Source organism: Acinonyx jubatus, chromosome E2 (assembly GCF_027475565.1).
Source record: "Acinonyx jubatus isolate Ajub_Pintada_27869175 chromosome E2, VMU_Ajub_asm_v1.0, whole genome shotgun sequence".
Taxonomy (NCBI): domain Eukaryota; kingdom Metazoa; phylum Chordata; class Mammalia; order Carnivora; family Felidae; genus Acinonyx; species Acinonyx jubatus.
The window spans coordinates 17098785-17124376 of NC_069396.1; the positions used below are offsets into that span (position 1 = coordinate 17098785).

The window sequence follows — 25592 nt, forward strand, 5'->3', positions numbered from 1 at the left end:
AGACATTGGACATAGGCTATAAACCTAAACTGCACGTCAGTTTATTCTTGCCTGTGAGATTATGGGTGATTTAAATGTTAATCCTTTGGGGCGCCTGGGTGTCTCAGTCGGTTAAGCGTCGGACTTCAGCTCAGGTCATGACCTCGCGGTCTGTGAGTTCGAGCCCCGCGTCGGGCTCTGTGCTGACAGCTCGTAGCCTGGAGCCTGCTTCGGATTCTGTGTCTCCCTCTCTCTCTGCCCCTCCCATGCTCATCCTCTGTCTCTCCCTCTCTCTCAATAATAAATAAATGTTAAAAAAAATAAAATAAATGTTAATCCCTTTGCTTATTTTTTTTAATTGTTCCACAGCAGGTACTATTTTTGTAATTAAGAAAAATTATATGTCTTATATGTCGAGAGGTTTCTGGGGTGCCGGTCATATTCTTGACCTCGATTGGGTTTACATTGGCCTTTGCTTTAAATTGTTAAAAAATGTAAATCTATTTAATAAAATTTCCATAATGTGTGCTACATTTCACAATTTTAAGTGCCAAATAAGCTGCACGTATTTATCTTTCAGTATCTTATACGCAGTCCCAGTATCTTATAGTATTCCATCATTTAGGAGCAAAGTTGATACTTGACCGCAAACTGCGTTGGTTTACCCTCCTGGACGGCTTGGACTCCAAGCCCCATCAGTCATTGCGGCCTGCATACTGGGAACTACGGGGTCCGAGAGGGAGTTACCGATCCATAGTCTTTTCCCTCCCAGAAGCCCGCGGGCGGCTAGAAACGCAGTCCGTGTCATGGCCGCGGGAGCCGGGACGGCAAGCCCCGCTTCCGGCCCGGGCGTTGTGCGTGACCCGGAGGCGTCACAGTCGAAGAAGCGGCCCGGCCGGGAAGGCGGGGAGGGCGCGCGGCGATCGGACGCGATGGCGGGAGGAGGCGGGAGCAGCGACGGCAGCGGGCGGGCGGCAGGCCGGCGGGCGTCCCGCAGCAGCGGGCGCGCTCGGCGGGGGCGCCAGGAGCCGGGGCTGGGGGGCGCCGCGGAGCGGGGCGCGGGGGAGGCACGGCTGGAGGAGGCGGTCAACCGCTGGGTGCTCAAGTTCTACTTCCACGAGGCGCTGCGGGCCTTTCGGGGTAGCCGGTACGGGGACTTCAGGCAGATCCGGGACATCATGCAGGGTGAGGGCCGGACCTAGGGAAGGAGGCTGGCCGGGGAAGGGGATTTGTGGGGCCCGGGTGTCGGGGCTGGGGGTCGCCGAGCCAACGATGTCTTCTTTCCTAGCTCTGCTTGTCAGGCCCTTGGGGAAGGAGCATACCGTTTCTCGGCTGCTGCGGGTTATGCAGTGCCTGTCGCGCATCGAAGAAGGGGAAAATTTAGGTATGGCAATTTTTGTGTTCTCAGGGCATAGTAATTTAGGGTTACGTTGTTGTTTTCCAACTTATGTCCAGAACTGAAGGATTCGGGGTGAAGGTGCACTACTATGTCTCGATCACGGTGATCTTTTTCCTTCTAAAATGAGTCTATTCCCTGGGTTTAGTTTTCTCCAGTTAAGATTCTCTTGTCTGCTTTTCTATTTTTTATTTCCTCCCACCTGTTTCTTGCTTGCCCCAACTTTGCTGCGATCTAATGAGTTATGTTAAGATGGCCAAATTTTTCCCGGTAGAATGTTTTCCAGAGTATAAGCACTTTTTTTTTTTTAATTGAACTTGAGAGCTGTTAGCAAAACTGTCTCCAGTTTCTGGTCGCTTGTATCTGAGGAGGATGTGTGTACCCTGAAATTTGAGATGCAAATACATGGGTTAAAAAATAAATTTTTACCTGTCTTGAAAATTAAAAAAGTCACTTCAAATTCATTGGCTTGAATTTGAACTCTTAATATGTTTGTAAGCTTGTAGCCAATCTGTTAGCAAGTTAAATGCAAATGTTACCATATTTACATGTGTCTTTTCAGATAAACATGTATTTTGGACATGTTGTTTCTGCTTCTTATAAAATCTCTTAAAGCGAAAACTGTGCTCTTTGTCCTAGACTGTTCCTTTGATATGGAGGCTGAGCTCACACCACTGGAATCAGCTATCAATGTGCTGGAGATGATTAAAACGGAATTTACACTGACAGAGGCAGTGGTGGAATCCAGTAGAAAACTGGTCAAGGAAGCTGTAAGGCTCTGTATTTATTTCTTTTTTTCTTTTGACAAAAATCAGATGTCTTTGAGCATACCAATGCTTATCTTTTCTGTGTGACGATGGAGAGAGCAAGTGAACATATTGAAATGTAGACACACACAGATGTTATATCTCTTCAGGTGACCCCTTCCCAGGTCAGGCTTGGAAAGCGTTAATGGCAGGTACGCTGCTTTTGTAATTTTGGTTGCTTTCCTTGTGGCCTTGGCAGAAGAGGCAATACAAAGGAAATGGGTTGGCATTGAAGACTGACATTTTGGAGGTTATTACACCATTCAGGAGCATCGTGAAAGGGCTAGAAGTAACAGGCCTAGGATTTGGTCATCCTTGTTTATAATAAACCAAAGAGGATAACTGGGGCCTTGAGAAATGTGGGACTTACTTTGAAGAGGAACATTGCCTTTGAACAAACAGAATCAAAGGTGCTGGGATAATCAGCCAGTTAGAAAACCAGTAATGGTAGAAGGCTGGCATAGCCAGTGTTCTTAACAAGGAAAAAGCTACTGGGGTATCTAGGAATTTGAGTGTGTGTGTCATGGCTCAGCTAGCTTCAGATAGTAGAACTTACTTAAAACACAACAGGCAGTGGAAACCAGTCAGAAAAAAACCAAGGCTGCGGGCGGGGGGGGGGGGGGGGGTGGTGGTGGTGGAAGCAGATGTGGAGGTGGGGAGTGAAGAATTAACAGCTGAGCATTGCCTTGGTGGTGGAAAGTAAGGAAACTGTTAAGAAAAGGATCCTTAAAACATAGGATCTCAGGTAGGGGTGTGGAGATAAAACTTTGCTTAAGCAAGGAAGACTTTCTGTCCTTTGGCTGTGTGCTGGGTACTTAGGTACCCTGTTAAAAAAGACAACTAGTGTGTGTGAGGTACAGATATTTATTCAATTAAGGAGCTACTTTTGGTTATGGAGAGAATGCTCAGAGAATCCAAATTCCAAAGAGGAATAATTCCAAGAATAAATTTTTAGTATAGGTAAGACAAGTTTGTGATGGAGGGACAATGTCAGAGAAGACATATTAGCAAAGGAGGAGAAATCTATGCCTACTTTCAGAATAGCTAAAGATCTTTTGAATGGGAAGAAATGGTAACACCATTGCGTGCCTGGCTGGCTCAGTCAGTAGAGCATGAGACTTTTGATCTCAGGGTTGTGAGTTCAAGCCCCATGTTGGGTATAGAGATTACTTAAAAATAAAATCTTTAAAAAAAAAAAAAGGGAAGAAACGGTACCAGTTCAAAATAATTCATGTAATTCCTGTTAAGTTAGGTAGCAGATTCAGAAGTGCAATTCCTTTAAAACACAAGAGCTACATAGATTTATTTCTGTCCCTTATTCTGGAAGAGTATTTGTGGGTTTCATCTGCATATTTGTTGTTTTATTATTTTTTTTTTAAGTTTATAGATCACATTTGGGGGCTTCCTTAGGAAAAATCTATTAGCGAAATGCAAATGACCTTAAAACTGTCAACCATACTCTTATGTTGACCTTGTTCTTTTCCATTTTCCATCAGGTACCAGATTTCTTGTTATACTCACTGTATTAAACTGTTATTGCTGTGGACCAAATACCGCAAAATTTAGCAGCTTAAAACAGTTAATATGATCTCTCATTTTCCAAGAGTCAGGAATCTGATAGTGGTTCAGCTGAGTGCTTTTGGCTTGAGGTCTCTCATGAGATTATAGTCAGGCTGTCCGCTAGGATTGCAATCATCTCAAGACTCATCTGGGGTTGAAGGATCTATTCTCATGCTCACTCACGTGGTTGGTTGTTAGCAGGACTCACTTCCTTGCTGGTTGTTAGGTAGAGACTTCAGCTCCTCTCCTCTCTGCAGGGCTGTTTATGGTGTGATGGCTTGCTTCCTTTAGAGCAAGTGATCCAGGAGAACAAGAGCCCAAGACAAAAGCTGTAGTCTTTTATAACCTAATTTCACAAGTATCATCACTTGTGCCATATGCTGTTGGTCACACAGACCAGACCAACTATGGATTAGTGTGTAATGGGACTGTGCAGGGTGTGGGGATCACTGCAGGGCATTTTAGAGGCTGGCTACCACAATTACCTTGAACTCTTATTCAGTGATACTGTATCACTTGCCTCCTAATTTCTTATTAAAAATTTTTTCATTTAGATTCCTAGAATCTGTTAATGGTCATCTTTGGGGAAATGCCATGGAGTACCTAGGCTCATTGAAGCTTTTTGATGCATTTTCAGCTTTTTGTAAAGTTTCACAACATTCATTTAAATGTCTATTAAATTTTTGTTCAAGTTTATCAAATAGGTTATTTGTTAAGTTAGAACTTTTCATTGTATGATGTAGGCATTTCTACAGGTCTGTGGTACCCCTTCAGGAATCAAAAAACTGTTTTCATAAACAATGCCAAAACATTAGTTGACTTTCTGTGCATTGACTGCACTAATGGTGTAAAAGCAGTGATGGGTAAAATTGCTGGTATCTTGGCATGACTAAGGTGATGGTAACCTGTAGAGTAGCCTTTGGAGTCTTCATTGCCACATGCTTGCAGTTTAAATAACAAATAAAAGCCAGTTTCAATTTAGAAGATCACTGATAAAGCAGTAAAATTATTAATTTTATTAAATCTAGACCCTTGAGCAAAGATCTTTTCAGTATTTTGTGTGACAAAGTAGGAAGTTTGCTCGAAGCATTTCTGCCATATACCAAAACTTGATGGTTGGCCTCAGGAAATCACTTGTGTGACTGTTTGAGTTGCATGCTGATCTAGCACTTTTTTAATGGAACGAACACCTTTCTTTTTTTTAACTGAAAAGAACTGACACATTTTGGCTGTTTAGGTGTGGGCATTTGGCAGTCATTTTCTTGTAAAAGAGCAAAGGGAATTTGTCACTTCAGAGAAAACACTGATAGTATTTGTTGCCATTGATAAAAACTGACGCTTTCAAGTAAAAATTAAAATTCTGGAAAACTGGTATTGATGTGCCTGACAGTTTCCCAATTCTTAGATTTTTCTGATAAGATTGATGGTGATTATTAATATTGGTTATTTTCAAGGTATTTTTAATGAATGTGTCAACATTTGGAAGATCTACATAATTCAGTAAATAAATATTTTCCAAATGGCCAATGCAATATATTATAAAATCATTCATGGGTAAAAGATCCATTTAAAATGCAAGATAGACTAACAGATTTTAATGTAACAGATGATGAAAAGTTCACTTGCCCAAGTTTGGTGTAGAATCAAAGAAGAATATCCACAATTTTCTCAAAGGTCTGTTAAAAATACTCCTCCCTTTTCCAACTTCATATCTATGTGAGGATGGAGTTTTTTAGTATATTTTAACCACAACAACACATCACATCAATATGAATGCAGAAGCAGATATGAGAATCCAACTTTCTTCTATTAAGCCAGATATTAAGGAGATTTGCCAAAATGTAAAACAAGGCCAGCTTTCTCATTAGACTTTTATCTTAGAAAATACAGTAATTTTTCATAAAGATATTTATATTAACCTGCAATGAGTTTGTTGTTTTTAATGAATTAATAAATATTTAAAATTTTTGTTTTATATTTGTAATATATTTCTAATATATTTCTATAACCCACAAAAACAAGTTCTTTGGGGTCCTCATTAACATTTAAAAGTATAAAGGAATCCTGGGGCGCCTGGGTGGCTCAGTCGGTTAAATGTCCGACTTTGGCTCAGGCCATGATCTCACGGTTTGTGAGTTCAAGCCCTGTGTCAGGCTCTGTGATGACAGCTCAGGACCTGGAGTCTGCTTCGGATTCTGTCTCCCTCTCTCTTGGTTCCTCCCCTGCTCACACTCTGTCTCTCTCTCAAAATAAATAAAGATTAAAACAAAAAAACGTATAAAGGAATCCTGAGACTAAAAAGTTTGAGAACTGCTTCTGTAAGCTGTTAATGGTATTGAGGCTAAATTGGTTTTCTCTTCATAACTGAAAGATTCCTCAGGTTTCTGTGGAGAACAGCAGAGAGTAACATGTATGGTATATTATTGGGAAAGCATTTATTTGTTGCTTTTTGCTGTGTATGATTCTCCCCTGCACCTTTGGTAACAGCACTTTTTCTTTTGAGGCCTTACCCAATTTGGGGGGGGGGCTGGGTGCATAAAACACACTCTTTAAGTACCTTAATTTTTGAAATAAAAAGCTTTGTCAGAGCTTTTTGAGTATTCCTGTTTCCCACAACAGCCTGGTTTCTTTCTGAGTTTTTTTCTTTAGCCTTTCTTCCCTTCTGTGAGTTTTGGTTTTCTCTTTCTATGTGCCTTCTGCGATTTACTGCCCACCCCCCCCCCACCCCCCCGCTGTTGCCCAATATAAACTCATCTTGCCTGTATTGAAAATCTGTGCTTGGAATTTCCTTTTTATTTAAGTTAGCCAGAGACCATTGCTATTGCTTATACCCTAAGAACCGTAGAGATATATACATAAGCAAAGAAATTATACTGCTTTCTGAAAACTTTCAAGTGAAAAAGCAAGAGTTCATTTCTTTAAAACAAACAAACAAAAAACTTTCCAGGAAATTAAAAATAGATTTAAAAGATAAGCTCATAGCACAAATGTTGGAGGCAGACTTTTAATTTAGATTTTGAAAGCATTCACATTTCCTTTCTTATTTTACAAAGTAAATATAGTAGGACCTGGTTCTAATTCTGGAAAAGACAGAGTAACCATATTCTCTTCTGTCTTACTTAATGCAAGTCTAAGTCCTGGACAGATTGTGTGGAGCACCTATCTGACAATTCAAAAATGTAAATCATAGTAAGCAGGTGGGGAAGAAGACGAGAATTTGAAGGTCCACCAACTGGTGATGAGTAGCTGACCACTTTTTCCTTCTCTGTTACCACCTAGCCTGGACTTGAAGGCTCCTGAAACCTAGAAGTGCACTCTAGGTGGGAAGAGAAAGAACTCCAAGAAAGGCTTTCTCTGGCCTGAGGAGCAAGAAAGAGATCTCCTGAGGGTCAGGGAGGGTGGGAAAAATCCCAGGCTTTTTTTTCTCCCTTCTCTCCTGCCCCAGCACCCAGGCAATACTGCACTGGTGGCAGCAGTGGCCCAGTGATGACACTGGCAGCAGGGCTGGCACCTAAAACTGAAGGAAGAGAACCCTTTCTCTTTTAGCAGTGGAGCTGTAATCCCTAGAATGCAGAGCAAATTCCACTGCTTCTTTACTGTCTATCCTGCTGCTTGCTGTGGATGCAGATGCAGTGTATAGCACAGTGGGGAAACTAAACCCCAGGAAAGCAAGGCTGGTTTGAAACTTGAAAATCAATCAGTGTACTCCACTCTATTAGTCTAAAGAAGAATAAAACATATGATCTTTCAATTGATGCAGAAAAGGCATTTAACAAAATTCATTAGTTCCTGATAAGAACACTCAGCAAACTAGGAATAGAACTTTCTCAACCTGATAAAAGACATCTACGGAAAACCTATAGCTAACATCATCCTAGATGGTGGAGGATAGAATGCTTTGTGCTTATAATCCAAAACAAGGCAAGGATGTCCATTCTCACTGTTTCCATTCCATGTTATACTGGAAGACCTAGCCAGTGCAGTAAGTCAAGAAAAAGAAATAAAAGACAACAGACTGGAAAGGAAGGAAAAAAACTGTCCCTATTTGCAGATGGTATGACTGTCTATATGGAAAATCCCATACAATATACTAAAAAGTCTATAAGTAAGTATAGCAAGATTGGAGGATATAAAATCAACATACAAAAATTATTCATATGTCCAGTATATATTAGCAGTGAATGACTTGAAATTATCAAAACAGTGCCATTTATAATAGCTCCCAAAAAGAAGAAAAATAAATACTTAAGTATATGTCTAGTAAAACATGGGTAGGATCTTTATGTGGAAAAACACAAAATGCTAATGAGAGAAATCAAGACCTAATACATAAAAAGGCACACCACGTTCATGGACTGGAAGACAATATAGTTAAGAGGTCAGTTCTCTCCAGGCAATGGAATGAAGACCCCAATGACTATAGTACTAAATAACCAAAACAATTTTGTAAAAGAAGAACAAAGTGGAGGACTCACTACACAATTTTAAGACTTACTATAAAGCTGCTCAGGACTATAAACATAGGTTAATGGAACAAGAGTCCAGAAATAGGCCTACACAAATATGACCTTCATTTTTGACAAAAATTTGAAAGAAATGCAATGGAAAAGGTATTCAACAGAAAAGGATAGTCTTCAACAAATGATACGAAACAGCTGGATGTCCACATGCAAAAAGTGAACCTTGACCTAAAACTTACAAAAATTAATTCAAAATAATCTAAATGTAAAATGTAGGTACCTGGGTAGTTCAGTCAGTTGAGCAACCAACTCTTGATTTCAGCTCAGGTCAGGATCCCCGGGTCCTGGGATTGAGCCCAGCTGTGCTGAGCGCAGAGCCTATTTAAGATTCTCTCACTCTCAACCTCTGCCCCCCTCCCCCACTCATGTGCATACACTCTCTCTCTCAAAATAAAAAAAATTGAAATAAATGCAAAATGTAAAGCTGTAAAACTTAGAGGAGAACATGAAAGAAAATCTTTATGTCTTGGACTCAGACAAAAATTCTTAGCTATGACACTGAGCATGATACATAAGAGGAATTTTTTTTTAACTATATTTATTTCGGGGCACCTGGGTGGCTCAGCTGGTTAAGTGTCTGACTTCAGCTCAGGTCATAATCTCATGGTTCGTGGGTTCGAGCCCCATGTTGGGCTCTGTGCTGACAGCTCGGAGCCTGGAGCCTGCTTGGGATTCTTGTGTCTCCCTCTCTCTCTCTGTCCCTCCCCTATTCGCACTCTGTCTCTCAAAATAAATAAACATTAAAAAAAAAATTTTTTTTAACTTTATTTTGAGAGAGCACCCGTGCAAGTGGGGGAGGGGTAGAGAGAGAGAATGAAAGAGAATCCCAAGCAGGCCCTGTGCTGTAAGTGCAGAGCCCGACACAGGGCTAAGAGGAAATTTTGATAAGAGGAAATACTGGTAAATTGGACTTAACAAGAATTTAAAACTTTTTTTCCAAGCAAAACACTTAAGAGAATGAAGACAAGCCATAGACTGGAATAGTTACAAATCACTATCTGACAAAGGACTTGTGTTCAAAATATATAAAGAAGCCTCAAAAAAAAAAAAAAAGCACCATTTAAAAAATGGGCAAAAGTCTCCTCAAAGAGAATGTACAAATGGCACATAAACACATGAAAAGATGTTCAACATCATTTAGTCAATAGAGAAATACCAATTAAAATCAGTGAATACAGGACATACTATTAGAATAGCTCAACTTCAAAAAATACACTAATGATGTGGAGCAACTGGAACTCTCACACATTGCCAACGGGAGTGCAGAATGGTATACCCACTCAGGAAAACAGTTTAGCCATTTCTCATATAAAGTTAAACATACATTTTCTGTATGACCCAGCAATCCCATTTGTGGTTATTTACTTTAGAGAAATGTTATGTTTACCCCAAAACTTGTACATGAAGGTTTTAGCATCTATTCATAATCAAAATTTGCAGACAACCCAAATATCCTTCAGCGGGTGAATGGATAAACAAAATGTAGTACAGTAGCCCCCCCCCCGCATCCATAGTTTCACTTTCTGCAGTTCCGTTACCCACAGGCAACTGTGGTTGGGAAGCAGATGATCCTCCTGACATAGTCAAAAGGCAGAAGGCCAGTAGTAGCCTACGGCTAAGTCTTGATACTTACATCATTCACCTCATTTCATGTCCTCACATAGGCATCTTACCATTTCACATCACAAGAAGGGTGAATACAGACAATAAGATATTTTGAGAGACCACATTCACATAACTTTTACTATAGTATATTGTTACAGTTCTCATTTATTGTTAATCTCTTACTGTGCCTAATTTATAAATTAGACCTTATAGGTAAGTATGTAGAGGAAAGGGGAGGGAGGACTACAATAAATTCATACGATGGAATACTACTCAGCCATAAGAAAGAAAAAAACTATATAGATGTTATAACAACATAGATGGATCTCAGAGGCATTTATACAGAGGGAAAGAAGCCAGTCTCAGGGCTACAACCTCTAAAAAATAAGTGCCACATACTGTATGAATCGATTTATATGACCTTTTTTTTAAAATTAAATTTTAGTTAACATACCAGACAATATTGGTTTCATTAGAATTCATTGATTCATCACTTACATACAACATGCAGTGCTCATCACAAGTGCCCATTTTAATACCCATCACCCATCTAGCCCACCCCCGACCCATTTATGACATTCTTGAAAAGATGAAACTGAGAAGATCATTGGTTGCCAGGGGTCAGGGATGGGGAGGGGTGACTAGAAAAGTAGCACAAGGGAGGTTTTTGGATCCATGGTTTTTGTGTCCTCTGTGGTCATTACAGGATTCAGTAGGTGTTTTTAAATTAAGAACACTACACCCCCCAAAAAGTTCATTTTACCGTATGCATGTTAAATAAAATTTAAAAACATGATAGGATCTAAATGATTTTATACAAAGTAAAACCTTTGAATTTTTCAAGAAAGTTCAGTATAAGTATAGTTATTCTGCGGAAAATGATGTAAAAGCAAATGTGGTCATGACTAAAATGAAAAGACCTACTTTGTACCTTCCTTGGGCAGCAAGAATTTATATATGGTTGTGCCTGCTATTCAAGAGCATTTGAATTTGTATGTATATAGTATATGTATATGTATACAGTTTCCTTTGTATGCTGAGGACAGAATCACCAGAGATTAATACTGAAATCCCCTTGCTATTCCTCCTTCTCTTCATCTGTATCTCCTTCAGTTTTTCTCTGAAATGAAGATTGAAAATATCTGTGGACGAGTTTTCCTTACCGTGTGTGTGTGTGTGTGTGTGTGTGTGTGTGTGTGTGTGTGATATGTTTCTTATACCTCTCTTTGACACAGGATTTAGAGTAGCTACTTTATTCTGTAAGATAACTCCAAATGCTCCCAACTTTCCCCTGGCTTTTCTAATTAAAAAAAAAAAATGTACACATATATTTTTAAAATATCCCTTGGGGTGCCTGGCTAGCTCAGTCAGTGGAGCATGTGACTTTTGATCTCGGGGTTGTGAATTTGAGCCCCACATTGGGTGTAAAGATTACTTAAAAAATAAAATCTAAAAAAAAAAATCCCTAAAAATTTTTGATCACTGTCATTTTACCTCTGCATATCTTTTCTTGGGGTTTCTTTATGAAAGGACTCTTCTTTTTCTCTGTAGCTGATGAGACTTTTTCATTCTGCCGGGAATTTTGCCCCTTTTGTGTGTTACATGTGGATGCATTGGATTTGTTCATCTCAGTAATTTCCTGTACACTTTTAACTGGAGTTGCCAGCTGGGGTTTTACGGTAGTGAGAGGCTGTGTTGGTTCTCCTACAGAAATGGCCTCAGGCCTTTCCTGAATGGAGAGCCGAACCCTATGGTCAGCAAATGGCTTTTTCCCCCCCAACAGTCTATCATCCCCACTCTGTCCCCATCATTATATCAAAGCTTTGCGTCCAAAAAGAACAGATCCAATTGTTCTGGGGACCTGCAATGACTCCTGTCCATTTTGCTTTTCCTTGGGAGGCCCTATTCAATTTGGGTAAATGGTCTGTAATCCAGAGGATCAGATTTTGCTTTATCAGCTATTTTTTAAAAATCCAGTGTAATGTTGAAAATCTACTACCCTACACAATGAAAGAAGAGTGCTTACAGTTGTTCATAATGCCTGAGCAGTGACTGTTAGTTTTTAAGTACAGGAATTTGATAGATTGTGAAAAATTTCTTGGGTAAATAAGGCTCACTTTTACTTTTTAGTAGTTTATTTTAGTACCTGATTTTCTGATTACTCCTGTCATTATTACAACAGTTAAAAAAAAAAGGTTTTTTTCCCCTTTTGTAGGCTGTCATTATTTGTATCAAAAACAAAGAATTTGAAAAGGCTTCAAAAATTTTGAAAAAACATATGTCCAAGGACCCCACAACTCAGGTAAATTTGATATACTTTTGCTTCCCTGACTTAAATCCATCTCATTGTTTTTTGTGGGGAAACAGGGAAAGGGTTGTCAGGAATGTAATTTAAATATTTGGCATCCTTAGCATGTTGTCTTTTATATACGGGATAAAAACATTGTGAGATTGACTTTTCAAAATTTATTTTGTACTGTACAAATTTACCTAAATTATTTTCTTGCCCATTTCTGTCTGGTTTGTGGCAGAACTTTATTTAAGTGATCAGCACCAGGTATTAAGCTATCAACTTCGGGTAACGCTCCTAACTTTATTTACATAAATGCTGATTCTGCAGACTTGAGAACCAGCCTTGGTGAGGACTTAACTCCTCTATTTTCTGGTGTCAAAAGCTCTGTTGGTGCCCTGCTCTTTTTTTTTTCTTTCCTTTGTAAATCTAAATTTTAGTTTTTGAAAAGGTAATACATGTACATAATAAAATTCAAAAAGTACAACAAAAGAGCTTAGTGAAAATTCTCTTATCTCTTGACTTAGCCACTTCATTCATCTCCTCATAGACAACCAGTGTTTTTTTTTTTTCTTTTATCCTTTCAGAGATAGTCTAGCCTATGCATATGCAAGCAAACAAGCCTATGTGTGTGTATACAGAGATACATACATATATCCATTCTTCCTGCTCTTCCCATATATACCTGTGAGCATATTCTACACACTAATTTGAGCATTTTGTAAATTGCTTTTTTCACTTAATATATCTTGAAGGTCATTCTATATTAGCACGTAAGGAGCTTCTTCATCCTTTTTTTCCTTAAGTTTAAAAATCTTTATGTAAATGTGTAAAGGTACTTTAGATCCTAAGTTCTTCGTATTTTTTTATAGCTACATACTAACCCATTATGGCTGATCCATAATTTATTGCCCTGTTCTTTGTGGTAGGCTCCCCTTCCTATATATGAACACTCATGGCCATTGACAGCATTTGAAAGTCGATAGTGTTGTCTCAACTCACCATCACTGAATTTTTACTAGAGTTCTCCTTTCTTATGTTGCAAATATCGGTCCTTTGTGTAGAAGCTGAGAAATGATCTCCTGAACATTATCCGTGAGAAGAACTTGGCCCACCCTGTTATCCAGAACTTTTCCTATGAGACCTTCCAGCAGAAGATGCTGCGCTTCCTGGAGAGTCACCTGGATGACGCAGAGCCCTACCTCCTCACGGTGGGGCTTGGCCTTCTCTTCCCGTAACTGTGATGTGGCCTTGAGGATGTGCAGGCAATTAGAAAAGGACAGCTCTTTTTAGAAGTGAAAAGAGTAAATGTGTGTAAAAGACTTTTGATTTATATGCACTGTCTTCCTTAATTAAATGCCTTAAATATACAGAAGCGGAGATTCTGACAGAGGAACATGGAACGTACCTGGTTTCCTTCACCTTCCATTTATACCTCCTACATGTGATTAATCTGTTGTGGTTAAAGTAGGGGAACACTTGAAATGAGTGGTGGTTCCCAAAGGAGATGAAATTTGAGTTCAGTTCGGGAGCAAGAGTGGTTTGGTAGATACAGTATAATAGGGTTATTAAGAGGAGGAAGGAATAACTGGAGAAGAAAGGTGTGATGAGAAGTATGATAAGGCATAAACTAAATGAAGATGTTCTTTAATTGGATCAAAGTGATCGGCAATAAAGAATGGCAGCAGTGAGGCTCAGGACAGCATGTGGAAGAATAAGAACCTAGTGTGTCCTATAGGGTGGCCTGTGATATTGGAAAACTGAGTGAGAGGGTTTTGTTTTGGTTTGATTTTGGTTTTAAATCACCAACATCTGAGAATATCTTAGCTCAGGGAGGCTGGCTGATTCAGTCAGTAGAGCACATGACTCTTGATCTTGGGGCTGTGAGTTCAAGCCCCATGTTGAGTGTAGAAATTAGTTAAAAGTAAAATCTTGAAAAGAAAGAAAGAAAGAAAATATCTTAGCTCATAACAGTAGATCTGCCAGGCCCATATTAGACTAGTGTTAGGTGTCCTAGCAGTCATTTGGCAGATGTGAAATTATCTGTAAAGCAGATAGTTTGGAATATTCAGGGAGCAAGTGTCAGGATACTTGAGCCTGGCCTGGGGTCCTTTATTTTGTATTCCAGATAACTGGAAAAATAACCTTCTACTGTTGGGGGGGGGCGGGGGACAAAACTTTGTTCTTTTTTTTTCTTTTTCTCTTTTTTTTTTTTTAAGAGAGAGCATGTGCAAGTGGGGGAGGGGCAGAGGGAGAGAGAGAGAATCCCAAGCAGGCTCCATGCCCAGCGCAAAGCCTGCGTGATCCCAGGACCATGAAATCATGACCTGTGCCGAAATCAAGAGTCAAACGCTCAGATGATTGAGCCATCCAGGCACTGCCCCCTCTTTTTTTTTTTTTAAGTAGGCTCCACGCCCAACATGGGGTTTGAACTCATGACCCTGAGATCAAGAGTCACACGCTCTACTGACTGAGCCAGCCAGACACCCTTAGAACTCTCGGTTCTTAAGACACCACTTGTTACAGATATGCATATCTGAAACAGAATGATACTAGACTAATTGGAAATGTATAAAACTTCAGTCAGAGGGAGACAAATGGGCAGTTGTTGTTAGAGCAGGATTGGCCCACTCAGGGCTTTATGTGGTATAAGTAAGGATTTTCAGAGTTAATAGGAAAAACATATTTGTGAAATATGTTTTATAAAAAAATTTATACACAAAGTACAAGAGATTAATATAAGCATTAGTTACCCCAAGTTTGGAAAAAAAAGTTTGACTTTTGTCCATGACCCCAAAAGTATATTTGGCATTCAGAAACTAGATTAGAGATGAGATTGGAAGAATGGAAGAGGAAGTAGAGTCAAATCACATACTTGTTTGTTGTCCAAAAGGTTGAATTCTTGCAGTGTCAAGATGGTCAGCACCACTCAAATTGAGTTCTCCTTTAGTATAGAAAATTGTGAGCCATCTTTTGAGGAAAGAAAAAAGCAAGACATTTGAGACAGTTCTTGTGAATTCTTTCCCTTTGTATGTCCTCCTCTAGTTTATGCCTTGAGTGGATTTATAAGTGAACATGTTTGCATGTTGAGTGTGTACGTTTGTGAAAGAAGAGATTTAATGAAACTCTGTGACTTCCTCTTCCTGATGACATCCTTCTTTTCCCAGATGGCCAAAAAAGCTTTGAAATCTGAGACTGTCGCCTCAGGTACAGTGAAGGAAGATAAACAGCCAGCACCAGAGCCTGTGCAGAAGCCACTCAGAGAACCTGCAAGGTGAGAGGGATGCCCTTTTGCGATCTTGGGTGAAACATAAGGGTAGTCTGTTGGAAGCAGTCTCCTTAGAGTAGAATCAGTTAGTTTCTCCTAGTACTGACATGTTATTTGGTGACTTATACAAGGCAGTGTGGGAGTTACAGAGCACACCTCCGGAAAATGAGAATATTGAAGATGCGATGTCATATCCCTGACAGAAGTTCCTGACTGGTTGTTCCTCAAAGGTTCTTTCCTTCTCTGTTGTCCTGTCCTTGCCTTGCCCATATTCACTCATTATGTCCTTGACCTCTTAATGCACTGTTCAGACTTGTGAATCAGATTCCCAAGACAAGTTGTTAAAGCAGGGGTTACAGGTTTAGATGCCTTTGGGGGCCCAGTAGAAAATGTACAGGAGTGAGTACAGGATAATGCATTTCAGAGCATGTGCGTGTGAACCAGAGAGGGCATGCTTTTCAGCTTCGTGTGATTGTTGCAATGTGGAAATGTCCAAGGATGCCCAAACTTCAGTTCAAATTTTTATGTGAGACATCCAGTTTTTGTTTTGTTTTGTTTTTTGACCTTTCCCAGTTTGGGGAGGCAATTAGTCCAATTTAAAGAAAACAAAACTTGCATAGGTTAGGCAACAAGACATATCTGTCAGCTGGGTTTGGCTTGTAGGGTGCCAGTTTGCCCTCTCCTAACAGTTTTTAATTTAATTATACCAGTTATTCCAAATCATAGTTGAACTTAACTTTATTATGAAAAGGCAGTTTCTCATTGTTCCAAGACTGGCACACTTCTAACTCTGACAATTCTCAAAATCCCATTTATAAGTGTACTGTAGGAGAAAGGGGGCAGAATGGAGACCAGTCTTTTCCTTCTTTCACATGAGGGTTGAACTGGAGAGCTGGAAGAAGAGTTTAGACTTCAAGGTGAGATTGCTGAATTGTCATTTGGTTGCCCAGACAGACTCGTAGCTATTCGGCACTATACACAGTTCTGACGTAGTTGCTATAGTTCATGCAGACTAAAGGGATTAGCATGCTGGCTAAGGAGGTCTCTTGGAAGAGGAGTGTCATTGGCCCTAGTCCTTTAAGGTTCTCTTACTTGGGAGTTTAAACTCCAGAGTTCAACTTCTATATCATATAAAGCCTCTATTTATGCTTATAAATGGAAGCTTTATAATTAAAGGTTGTTTTGAGCAACGTTTTTTTTTTTTTTTTTCCAAATGAAGTGTCCTCAACTTGAGGAATCCTCTAATTTGAAGCTTCACACTTTGGAAAAGTTGTGGCTGTTTGGATGAGCATCAGTAATGGTGAGACTGATCTTTGTATATCTGCTTCATGTGTAGGCAGTTACGGAGTACCCCAACCACCATTGGAATTATGACCCTGAAAGCAGCTTTCAAGACTCTGTCCAGTGCACAAGATTCTGAGGCAGCCTTCTCAAAACTGGACCAGAAAGATCTGGTACTTCCTAATCAAGTGTCTCTGCCATCACCAGCTCTCAAAAACAAGAGACCAAGAAAAGATGAAAATGAAAGTTCAGCCCCTACTGAGGGTGAGGGTGGCTCTGAACTGCAGCCCAAGAACAAGCGCATGACAATAAGCAGATTGGTTTTGGAGGAGGACAGCCAGAGTACTGAGCCGAGCACAGGCCTCGACTCCTCCCAGGAGGTCATCCCGGCATCACCATCCAAGCCCACCGTTCTCAACCAACCCCTCCCTGGGGAGAAGAATCCCAAGTATGAAGACGTTCTTTGTGGCAGTTTTGGGGCTGGTTGGTGGTCCTGGTTGGGCCTGGTATTGCTTCCATGAATGAAGTAACTTTCAGCTAAGTTATTCACCACCAAGGCTTGCTCAGACTGCTAGAATGTGACTTGGGAGTGGGGAGTGACGACATAGCCATCCCTGCCAGTTCTGAAGCCCCACCTGTGGGCTTCGAGGCATTGCACTAGGCGTGAGTGAGGATGGAAGGGTTTCAAAGCCTCCTACTCATTGCTGCTTTCATTTTTAGCAAACTTCTGAGTGCCTTGACTACTAAGTATCAGTCTTCCTTGTTAAAAGAAATTTGTTTGAGTTAGGCCACTTTAGACTTTGATCCTTAAAAAGATTTATGAATATTTATAGTTTTGCACCTTCTATGAGTATTTAAGACTTGGCAAACTCAGTAAATATCTCCTAATCTCTCACATTCTGCTAGGCTCTGTGGGGCAGTGGTTAGAATGCTTATATTTTGCTCCCTGTCATGGGCTGGCTTTTAAGTTTTGCTACCCTTTGTGCTCTCTTGTGGATCCTTCCTCTAAGCAAACTGGTTTGCTTGTTCTGTCTGGAACATACTCTCTTTGTTTCTACTGCTGTGCTCTTCTTGCTTCCTCTCATTCCTCACAGTTGGGTTTTCATTCCTCCATTATTGCTTGTGAGAATCCCATCCCTCCTTCAAAGGGAAGAGAAGCTGATATTGATGAAGTACTTTCCATGGGCCAAGCACTTTTCACATATTATTTTACTGAATCTCTAGAATCCTCACTCTGTAAGTGATATGTTCGCCCCACTTTCAGATGACAAAGGTTTAGAAAAGTTATTAATTTGCCTGAAATCACAAAGCTGAAAAGTGGCAAAGTTGGGCTTTGGGATTTTTAACCCTAATCAGTCTTAACTCAAAAAGTCAATGGCCCATACACCACCTACACCAAGATGCTTCTTAAAATTCTGCTTCTTCCATGAATCTCCCCTGCCAACCCTGCTTTAAGTGATCATCTCACTGGTCACCCAAGGTCATTGCCATCTCTACCACTGCTCTGACATGCATGTGCTAGGTGCCCAGAGAGGCTGTGGCATCTAAATGATTAATACTCAGGCACAAATCTGCACAATACATACCATTACCTACATTGGGAAGTGAGTGAGTCATTGGCTGGGCAAGCAAATGGAGCTCAACACACTTTTATTCTCATTTGATACATGATCTCCTTTATTCCTTGCAGCAGTCCTCTAAAGCATAGATATTACTGCTATGAACAGATGAGGAAACTGTAGAGAATGCATGATTACAGTGGTTTCATAAATGGGAAGATTCGTGAAGATTTAGACCTGTTTACCTCTCTCATGTGTCAAGCGCATGAAGTTTGAAGGGTATTCTAAAGCAGAGGTTGGCAAACTACAGCTCCTGGGCCAAATGTGTCTGGCACCCACTTCTGGAATTCAGCCACAAACATCACATATGTATTGTTTGTGGCTGCTCTTGATGCTACACTGAGTTGAATAATTGCAACACAGACAGTAAGGCCTGCAAATCTGAAGGTACTCTCTGGTCCTTTACAGTAAAAGCCTGGCTAAAGGATTTGCTCGTGAGGTACCTGGGAGCTCCAGGGAAGAAGAGCTCAGTCTGCTCAGCAAAGTTGTGGGTGGAACAAGCCTTGCAGAGGAGCAAATGTTGAGCTGACCCTGAAGGATGAATAAGAGGTCATCAAGCATATTGTGGGGTGGGGGTTCTAGACAGCAGGGATCTCTTGTATAGTCATGAGAAAGCCTAGTATGCTCCAGAAAACATCATGTATTCTGTATGGCAAAAGAATATAATGCACAGAGAGGATGAAGGGAAGAAATGTGTGGATGGGTAGATGGGCTAGGTCTTGAATTCTTTTTGTATTCTATCAGTCAGAGGTTCTTAAGCTGGGCTTCCTATCACAGTGACCTGTGGGATGTTTAATAAAATAGATAACCCCAGGATCCTGAGTACTGAATTAGAAGGGGCAGGATCTGTAATCTGCTTTTCTAACCATACCCCAGATAATTCTACTACAGCTAATCTGAGGGCCTGATGAACTACCACGGATGGCTTCTGAATAGGCACTGAGGCAAAGAGATCAGATAGGTGGCTGGAGACTGCTACTGAATGAGTAGTCAGGATCTGGAGGAAGCTGGGCTGGTGGAAATGAAGGCAGGATTAGGGTATATCATCTGGAGGGCAGGGTCACAACTAGTAGATTTTTATATGTCCAATGGCACTTGGCACAGGGCAAATGCTTATTAGCTATTTGTTAACCAAATAAAATAATAATTCTTGGTTTCTTGCAATTTAAAGGGTCCTACCCAAAACTTACATAAAAGGCCAGCAAAGGGTTAACATTTTAGGCTTCCTGGCCACTTGTGTCTCTATTGCTTATTTTTGGTTTTGTTTTGTTACAACCCGTTGAAAATGTAAAAACCATTCTTAGCTCAAGGATTGTACAAAAACCAGCAGCCAGAGGCTGTAGTTTGCCGACCCCTCTAGACCAGACCCCTCTAGCCCATTCACTGCTCATCAAGTTCTAACTTTACCAACAGGAGCTTAAGGACCAGGAAGTGATGTGACTTGCCTAGGATTACACAGCCACCTCACAGTGAGATGAGGACCGATTTCAGCCCCTTCCACAGCAGAAGTTAGGCAAAACCAAACGTGTGTACACAGAATAAGTGTTGCGTTCAAAGGAGGAGCAGGAGGTTACCATAGTGGTCTGTGCAGATTGTCTGCAGGCAGAGTGAACAGACACATGGGTGAAAATGACAGTCCCAGAGGTTAAAATCAGTTTTATCCCAGCATGGGGATAAGCAGGCAGAAAACTAAAGCTGTAATCCTGACTTTTATTTATAAACAGTAATTAACACAGTTAATATCCTGAAAAGGAAAAACATCATGTAATTTTTTTCACTTTGTCTCAAGCAAATTATTCTCAGAAATAATATTTTTGGGGATATGACCGAGCTTAAAAATAAAGTAAAGTAGATAGTTTACCATTTGTCTCAGCCATGTAGGCAATTTCATAGAAAACTCCTGGAACTCAAGGAATTTTTTCCAAGTCTGTGTACTTCTTAAGTGAACAGCTTTCATTACTCATTTGCAAAATACCTAGCCAGTGTTAAAAATAAATTTCCATTCATAGTTGGGGAAGGAGGCAGAGGTTTGTCTCTGTACTCTGTTGGTCAAGTTTTACAAGTCATTTGATCTATATAAATTCTTCAAAATTAAAATCAGATACTTTACATGTTTGCTTTGTAAAAGATGTTACAATTCTGAGATCAGATTTGTGCTGTGTTATGTTCCGAGGGCCATTTATTATTAATCAGGTAAACATAGTTAAAGTTGAATAGAAAAGACTGACTACAATTTTCATTTATTCAATAATTCAAGTTTGGGATTATTTCTTTAGCTTTGGGACTTTTTTTGATTACACTCAGGTACTTAACATTTCACTTTTACAGGAAGGATTCTTATTTGCTTACACTCTGATCTTCAGTGGTTTAATTTATTTGCAGCTCTTTGATAATCCTGTTACTACTCTAGCATTTACTTCTCCAGCTCCTGTTAGATTATGTGTTACTGTGCTAGATGTTTGAGGTAGACAAATGAAGATACAGAGCTTGCCTTCAAGGTGCTTATGATTAAGGGGTATGCTGTGAACTGGCTGTTTAATAAAGTGGAAGCACAACCACAAGGGCAGAGAAGTGGAGGCTTTTTGTGTGTATTGGGGGCCAGGACTTAGGGTAAGCTTCATTGGGAATGATGGCCTTAAAAAATGGGTAGAATTTTACTTCGCAGGGAAGGGAATCCCAAGCAGAGGGAAGCATAGAGAGGAAAGAACAGAGCTTATAGAAGGAAAAGAGCAGAAGGCATGGCTGCCGTTTGTGCTGGTGTGGGTGGAGAGAGGAGGCTTTGGTAGCAAGAAATTGTCTGGAGCCAGACTGGAGGATCTTCATTCACCCATACAGGCTTCAATGTTGAGGCAGGGAGAAGCCATCATGGAACAGAGATGAGGTAATTTCAGACTGATGTTCAGGTGGTTTTGGAAGGGGAAGGGGCTGAGGACAGAGACTCCAGTTAAGAGACTAGTGATACTGGTGAAAGGTACCAGTGCTTGGACAAGGGGAATGGAGAGGGAGAAGAATGCAGTTCAGAGATAGGACCAGGGCATGTCTTTGAAGAACTGGGAGCAGTCTGCATGTTCTGGGTTAGAAGAATGCTGAGTGAGACCTTTAGAATGAGAATCCAAACCAACCAACCAACCAAGAACAGGAAAATGAACAGATTTTGAGGGGGACAGTGGTGTATTCATTCATTGCTGAGTTTGAGGGATGATCCTGCAGCCTGTGGGACAATGACATGGAGACGCCTGGCCAGGTCAGGACTTTGGGAATTGTAAATGGATCTCCACTGTGGTCACAGAACAGGGAGGAGTACAGGCCATGAGAGAGCTGAGGGTAAAATATGGGATGACCCTGATGAATCTGTTTTACATCTTGTCCTCTTGTTGATCTCCCCTCAGAGTACCCAAAGGCAAATGGAACAGCTCTAATGGGGTTGAAGAAAAAGAGACATGGGTGGAAGAGGATGAACTGTTTCAAGTTCAGGGTAAGCTAGGACATTCTCCTTGGTCTCCTTGACAGTAGCTGAAGTATAGATGCCTGTTACTATCACATTAATGTTCCAGAAACTGCTTGTCTCCAAACTTGTATAAGTCTAGTAAGTTCCTCATTGTGATTCACGAGGAGTCAGTTTTATGTCCTTTCCCATTAAATGATGGAGACTGTCAAAGCAGCACTTTAAACAGAATTTTTAATTAAAAAAAAATTTTTTTTTAGTAGGCTTCACACCCAAGTTCTCAGGGCTTGAACTCACAGCCCTGAGATCAACAACAGTAGCATGCTCCACCGACTGAGCCAGCCGGGCACCCCATGGTTTTGTTTTAATAAATCCTGTATTTAATTCTAGCTGATGTTCTTCCTAAAGTCTTTTAATTAAAGGTAGAAGTGGCCATTCCCTGCATTTCTTGTTTAAGTAAAAAAAATCTCTTACCAGTTTATTTTTTTCCAAAATAAGAAACTTTACTTTTCCATAATTAATATTAAAACTTGTAGCATTTGCATCAGAATATCTCCCACCCCATACTTTGCATTCTAATGGAAATATCTTAAGTACTAAAACATAATCTTGGAGATTCTAAAGACTTTGGTAACACAGCAACAACAGTAAACCTGCCAATCCCAATTTTATCCTTAAAAAGTACCTTAATTGGCACAATCATAGTTGGCAAGATCAAGATCACACAGGAAATGGAAGTAACAGAAAATCAATAAAAGTGGCATAAAATATTTAAAAACAACAGGATCTAAAAGTTCCAGAAAACATCTACTTCCTGTGCAGTCCAGATTTATCAGCTTTAAAATCTGCTTCCACTACTGTATGAAGTACTTCCACGATTTAAAAATAAATAACCTGACTCTGTCTGTAAATATCCCTTTTCCTGAACCACCACCACTGCTGTAGGAAGCACTGCTGGAACAGTCGCATCTGCTGCAGCAGACCTCTAGCAAGTTTCACCTGTGTGCAATTTTGCCTTTTCTTGCAGCTTTTTAATGGCTCTTGTTGGCTTGCAATGGCATGCCTTTTATACTAGTATACCTTCCTATAGCCCTCTGGCCTTTCGAAAAATTATCTTTGTGCATTTTTTTGAGGCCTGATGTCTTTCCTTATGGTGAGAATGTGGAACTTGAGCAGATCTCACATGGTCTCTCTGAGTGGGGAACAATAATTACTATCCTGTTCTTGTTTAAGGCTTACCATCCTGTTCTTGTTAAGATCTTGAACCACACTTTACGTACATAAAATGATCAGGGATTTGAAAATTCTGGCCTACGACAGTAAAATTGTTATTTCAAAGCAGTGGTTAGCAAGGGGTTGTAAAGCAGAAATTATACACACAACATTATAATACACTTCACTTGAACACAGGTTTGAACTGCACGGGTCCACTGACATGCATTTTTAAAAAATAAATACAGTATAATACTGTAAATGTATTTTTCTTAGGATTTTATTTCTTACTTTCTTAACCTTTTCTCCAGCTTACTGTAAGAGTATAGAATATATTACATATAACATGCAAAATATGTGTTAATTGACTGTTTATGTTATTGGTAATGCTTCTGGTCAACAGTAGGCTATTAAGTTTTTGGGGAGTCAGTGTAGATTTTTGACTAGATTGTGGGTTGGGGCTCCTAACCCCCCACATTCTTTAAGGGTCACTTGTATATGTGCATATATTAGAGTTTTAACACAGTCACTCAGTAATTTTAAAAGTCATGTAGGTTTTACTAAAAAGCCTGAAATCCATCATTAACCTTAATTGAATGTCTTTATTGAATGTCTGTCTGTAAACTATTTGCTCTGTAGAGATTCTCATTGGCTGAAATGACTGTTATCTTGTAAACAAAGGACAAAAACAAATTACCATTTAGTGACAGCCTTTCTTCTCTCAATGTTGGGAAATTCCAATTAAGTTTTCCTTTTAAGAACATTTGATGTCTTTTTCTTGTGGTTTGTTCACAAGAGAAAGGTGAACTCTGAAATGAATCTACTTCTAATGTTTTCCAGCAGCACCAGATGAAGAGAGTGCAACCAGTATAACAAGAAAGCAGGTAATTTAAAATGACATTTTCTGACCTTTTCTGGTCGTGTGGATAGAACAAAGGTAAAATAAGTATGCACACCTCACGGCATACGGTGTATTTCCATGCACCTGGAACATGCATAGGACATAGGATGTTTCCATGCACCTGGAAGAAGGTCTTTCAATTTTCCAAATAATCCAGGATTATTCCAGATAATCCAAAGTAAGTTAAAGGAAGAAATTCTCTGGAAGAAAAACCTAGGAGGACAGAAACCTCTGATACATTTTCCTGACTATGAACAACGTACGTTTGAAGTTTTTAATGCAAAAGTGATTATTAGTTGACGATGAAATGGCAGGACACGGAAAATTATTAAATGTCTAAATCCACAGTGTTAGCTTATCTATATCATGTTTTAAAACATAAACCCTTCTTTTGGGTTCAGATTATTGTCCTACGATTCGTGACTTTATCTCTTCATTGTAGGAAAATGTGAATAAGTGGAGAGACAGGTTGTGATAAATATTTTGGTTTTCTTTTGCAGAAGTGGACTGTAGAAGAAAGCGAGTGGGTCAAGGCTGGAGTGCAGAAATATGGAGAAGGAAACTGGGCTGCCATTTCCAAAAATTATCCATTTGTTAACCGAACAGCTGTGATGATTAAGGATCGCTGGCGGACCATGAAAAAACTTGGCATGAACTGAAACAGGCTTTCATTTCCACAGAATTCACAGGAGCATGGTTCCTAATAATAGCCCCTGATAGTCTGTTTTTCTTTCAGAAGCTGGGCTGGGATGAGAATTTTGGGCATCCTCCTCCAACATGGGGGAGGTACCAGTTCTACTTCATTGCTGTTGAAGATCATGGAGCTGAGAAACAAAGCCAAGTCCACCCCATGTCCTTGGCAGAGATGACAGGCACATAGCTTGTACAGTGCCAGAATATCATTAGTATTTCCCTTCTTTAGTGGTTTGCTTGAATTTAAATCCCTGGTAATCAGTAGAACCTTCTCCTAGGAAATGGTGGAGTCTGTTAGGAGCCACTCATGACTCTGACCTGTTAAAACCAGCAACGTGAGCATTATTTGGAGTGAACTTGTTCCAGGTAAAGCTTTGGCCTTCTGATGCAAATGCAAAGGACCTTCATCTGTCAGGAACCCAGGTTGATGAGAGACCAGTCCTGGTGGAATCAGTGTCTCTTTAAAAATTCTTTAGCCAGTTGTAACATCAACATCTAGACCTGACAGCCTTGGCATTTGCTCCCAGTATTTGCTGGGCTAGGCAGGCAGGTTTAACCTCCACCTCTCCTGTGGTTGAACCAGTGTGTTTTTTGGTAAAATGGTGATTGTAGATAAGCTTAGCCCTTTACCCCAGTCCCCCTGCCCAAGTCTCTTCCTTATGCTGGACTTTTAAAGCTTAAAAAAATCTTGACTGAATATAAATGCCTAATTACATTCTTTGTGAAATGGTTGCTTCCGCCTGATTCCCTAATTGTGCTGTGTTAGTGTCTTGCTCTAAACTCAACATTCCCTTCTCCTTTTGTACCTTGTTGTGCTTGCTGTCTCTCTCGGACATCCTTAAAGACTGTCTTTTTGGCAAAAAAAAAAAAAAAAAAAAAAAAAAAAAATCAGTAAAGTGTTTTCTGTAATCTTTTTTTAAAATATGAGAACTAATTATTGTCCATAACTTGTAGCACTCTTCATTAAAAGTCTTGCTTCTCTCAAATGTTAAGTAGCTATTTAATTCTAGCACAGCA

General features: G+C 40.0%; 2 protein-coding genes and 1 non-coding gene across 8 annotated transcripts in view; 2 read left to right on the forward strand and 1 right to left on the reverse strand.

The window, feature by feature from the left end:
- NIP7 (nucleolar pre-rRNA processing protein NIP7) overlaps window positions 1-25592 on the reverse strand; it is a 62078-nt gene that overhangs the window by 24887 nt on the left and 11599 nt on the right. Inside the window, exon 5 of one of the 4 annotated variants that reach the window (XM_027076095.2) lies at window positions 14339-15126. The exons of the other annotated variants lie outside the window; for them this stretch is intronic. Within the exon in view, the coding sequence (XP_026931896.1) occupies window positions 15103-15126 (24 nt within the window). The 3' untranslated portion in view covers window positions 14339-15102. Of the gene's footprint in view, window positions 1-14338; window positions 15127-25592 lie in introns of those variants that run through there. 4 annotated transcript variants of the gene reach the window in all.
- Window positions 752-25418, forward strand: TERF2 (telomeric repeat binding factor 2). 3 transcript variants are annotated; one of them, XM_053210753.1, is made up of 10 exons: window positions 752-1164; window positions 1268-1363; window positions 2015-2145; window positions 12082-12168; window positions 13221-13367; window positions 15324-15430; window positions 16761-17153; window positions 21714-21799; window positions 23825-23865; window positions 24383-25418. In XM_053210753.1, the coding sequence occupies exons 1-10, from the start codon at window positions 786-788 to the stop codon at window positions 24539-24541; spliced, it is 1626 nt and encodes a 541-aa protein (XP_053066728.1). In that variant the 5' UTR covers window positions 752-785; the 3' UTR covers window positions 24542-25418. The 3 variants fall into 3 exon arrangements, with proteins under 3 accessions (XP_053066728.1, XP_053066729.1, XP_026931891.1); XM_027076090.2 differs by having other exon boundaries at window positions 753-1164; window positions 23822-23865; XM_053210754.1 differs by lacking the exon at window positions 12082-12168 and having other exon boundaries at window positions 23822-23865.
- TRNAK-UUU (transfer RNA lysine (anticodon UUU)) lies at window positions 3269-3341 on the forward strand. Its single transcript has one exon. It is a non-coding gene; the product is annotated as a tRNA-Lys (tRNA).

What these genes read in the sequence shown, in the direction of transcription:
- TERF2 (XM_027076090.2), top strand. Translation starts at nt 786, where the DNA reads ATGGCCGCGGGAGCCGGGACGGCAAGCCCCGCTTCCGGCCCGGGCGTT. An exon ending in GAAAACTGGTCAAGGAAGCT is followed by an intron (nt 2,146 to 12,081) that starts GTAAGGCTCTGT and finishes CCCCTTTTGTAG; the next exon opens with GCTGTCATTATTTGTATCAA. An exon ending in CAGAGCCCTACCTCCTCACG is followed by an intron (nt 13,368 to 15,323) that starts GTGGGGCTTGGC and finishes TTCTTTTCCCAG; the next exon opens with ATGGCCAAAAAAGCTTTGAA.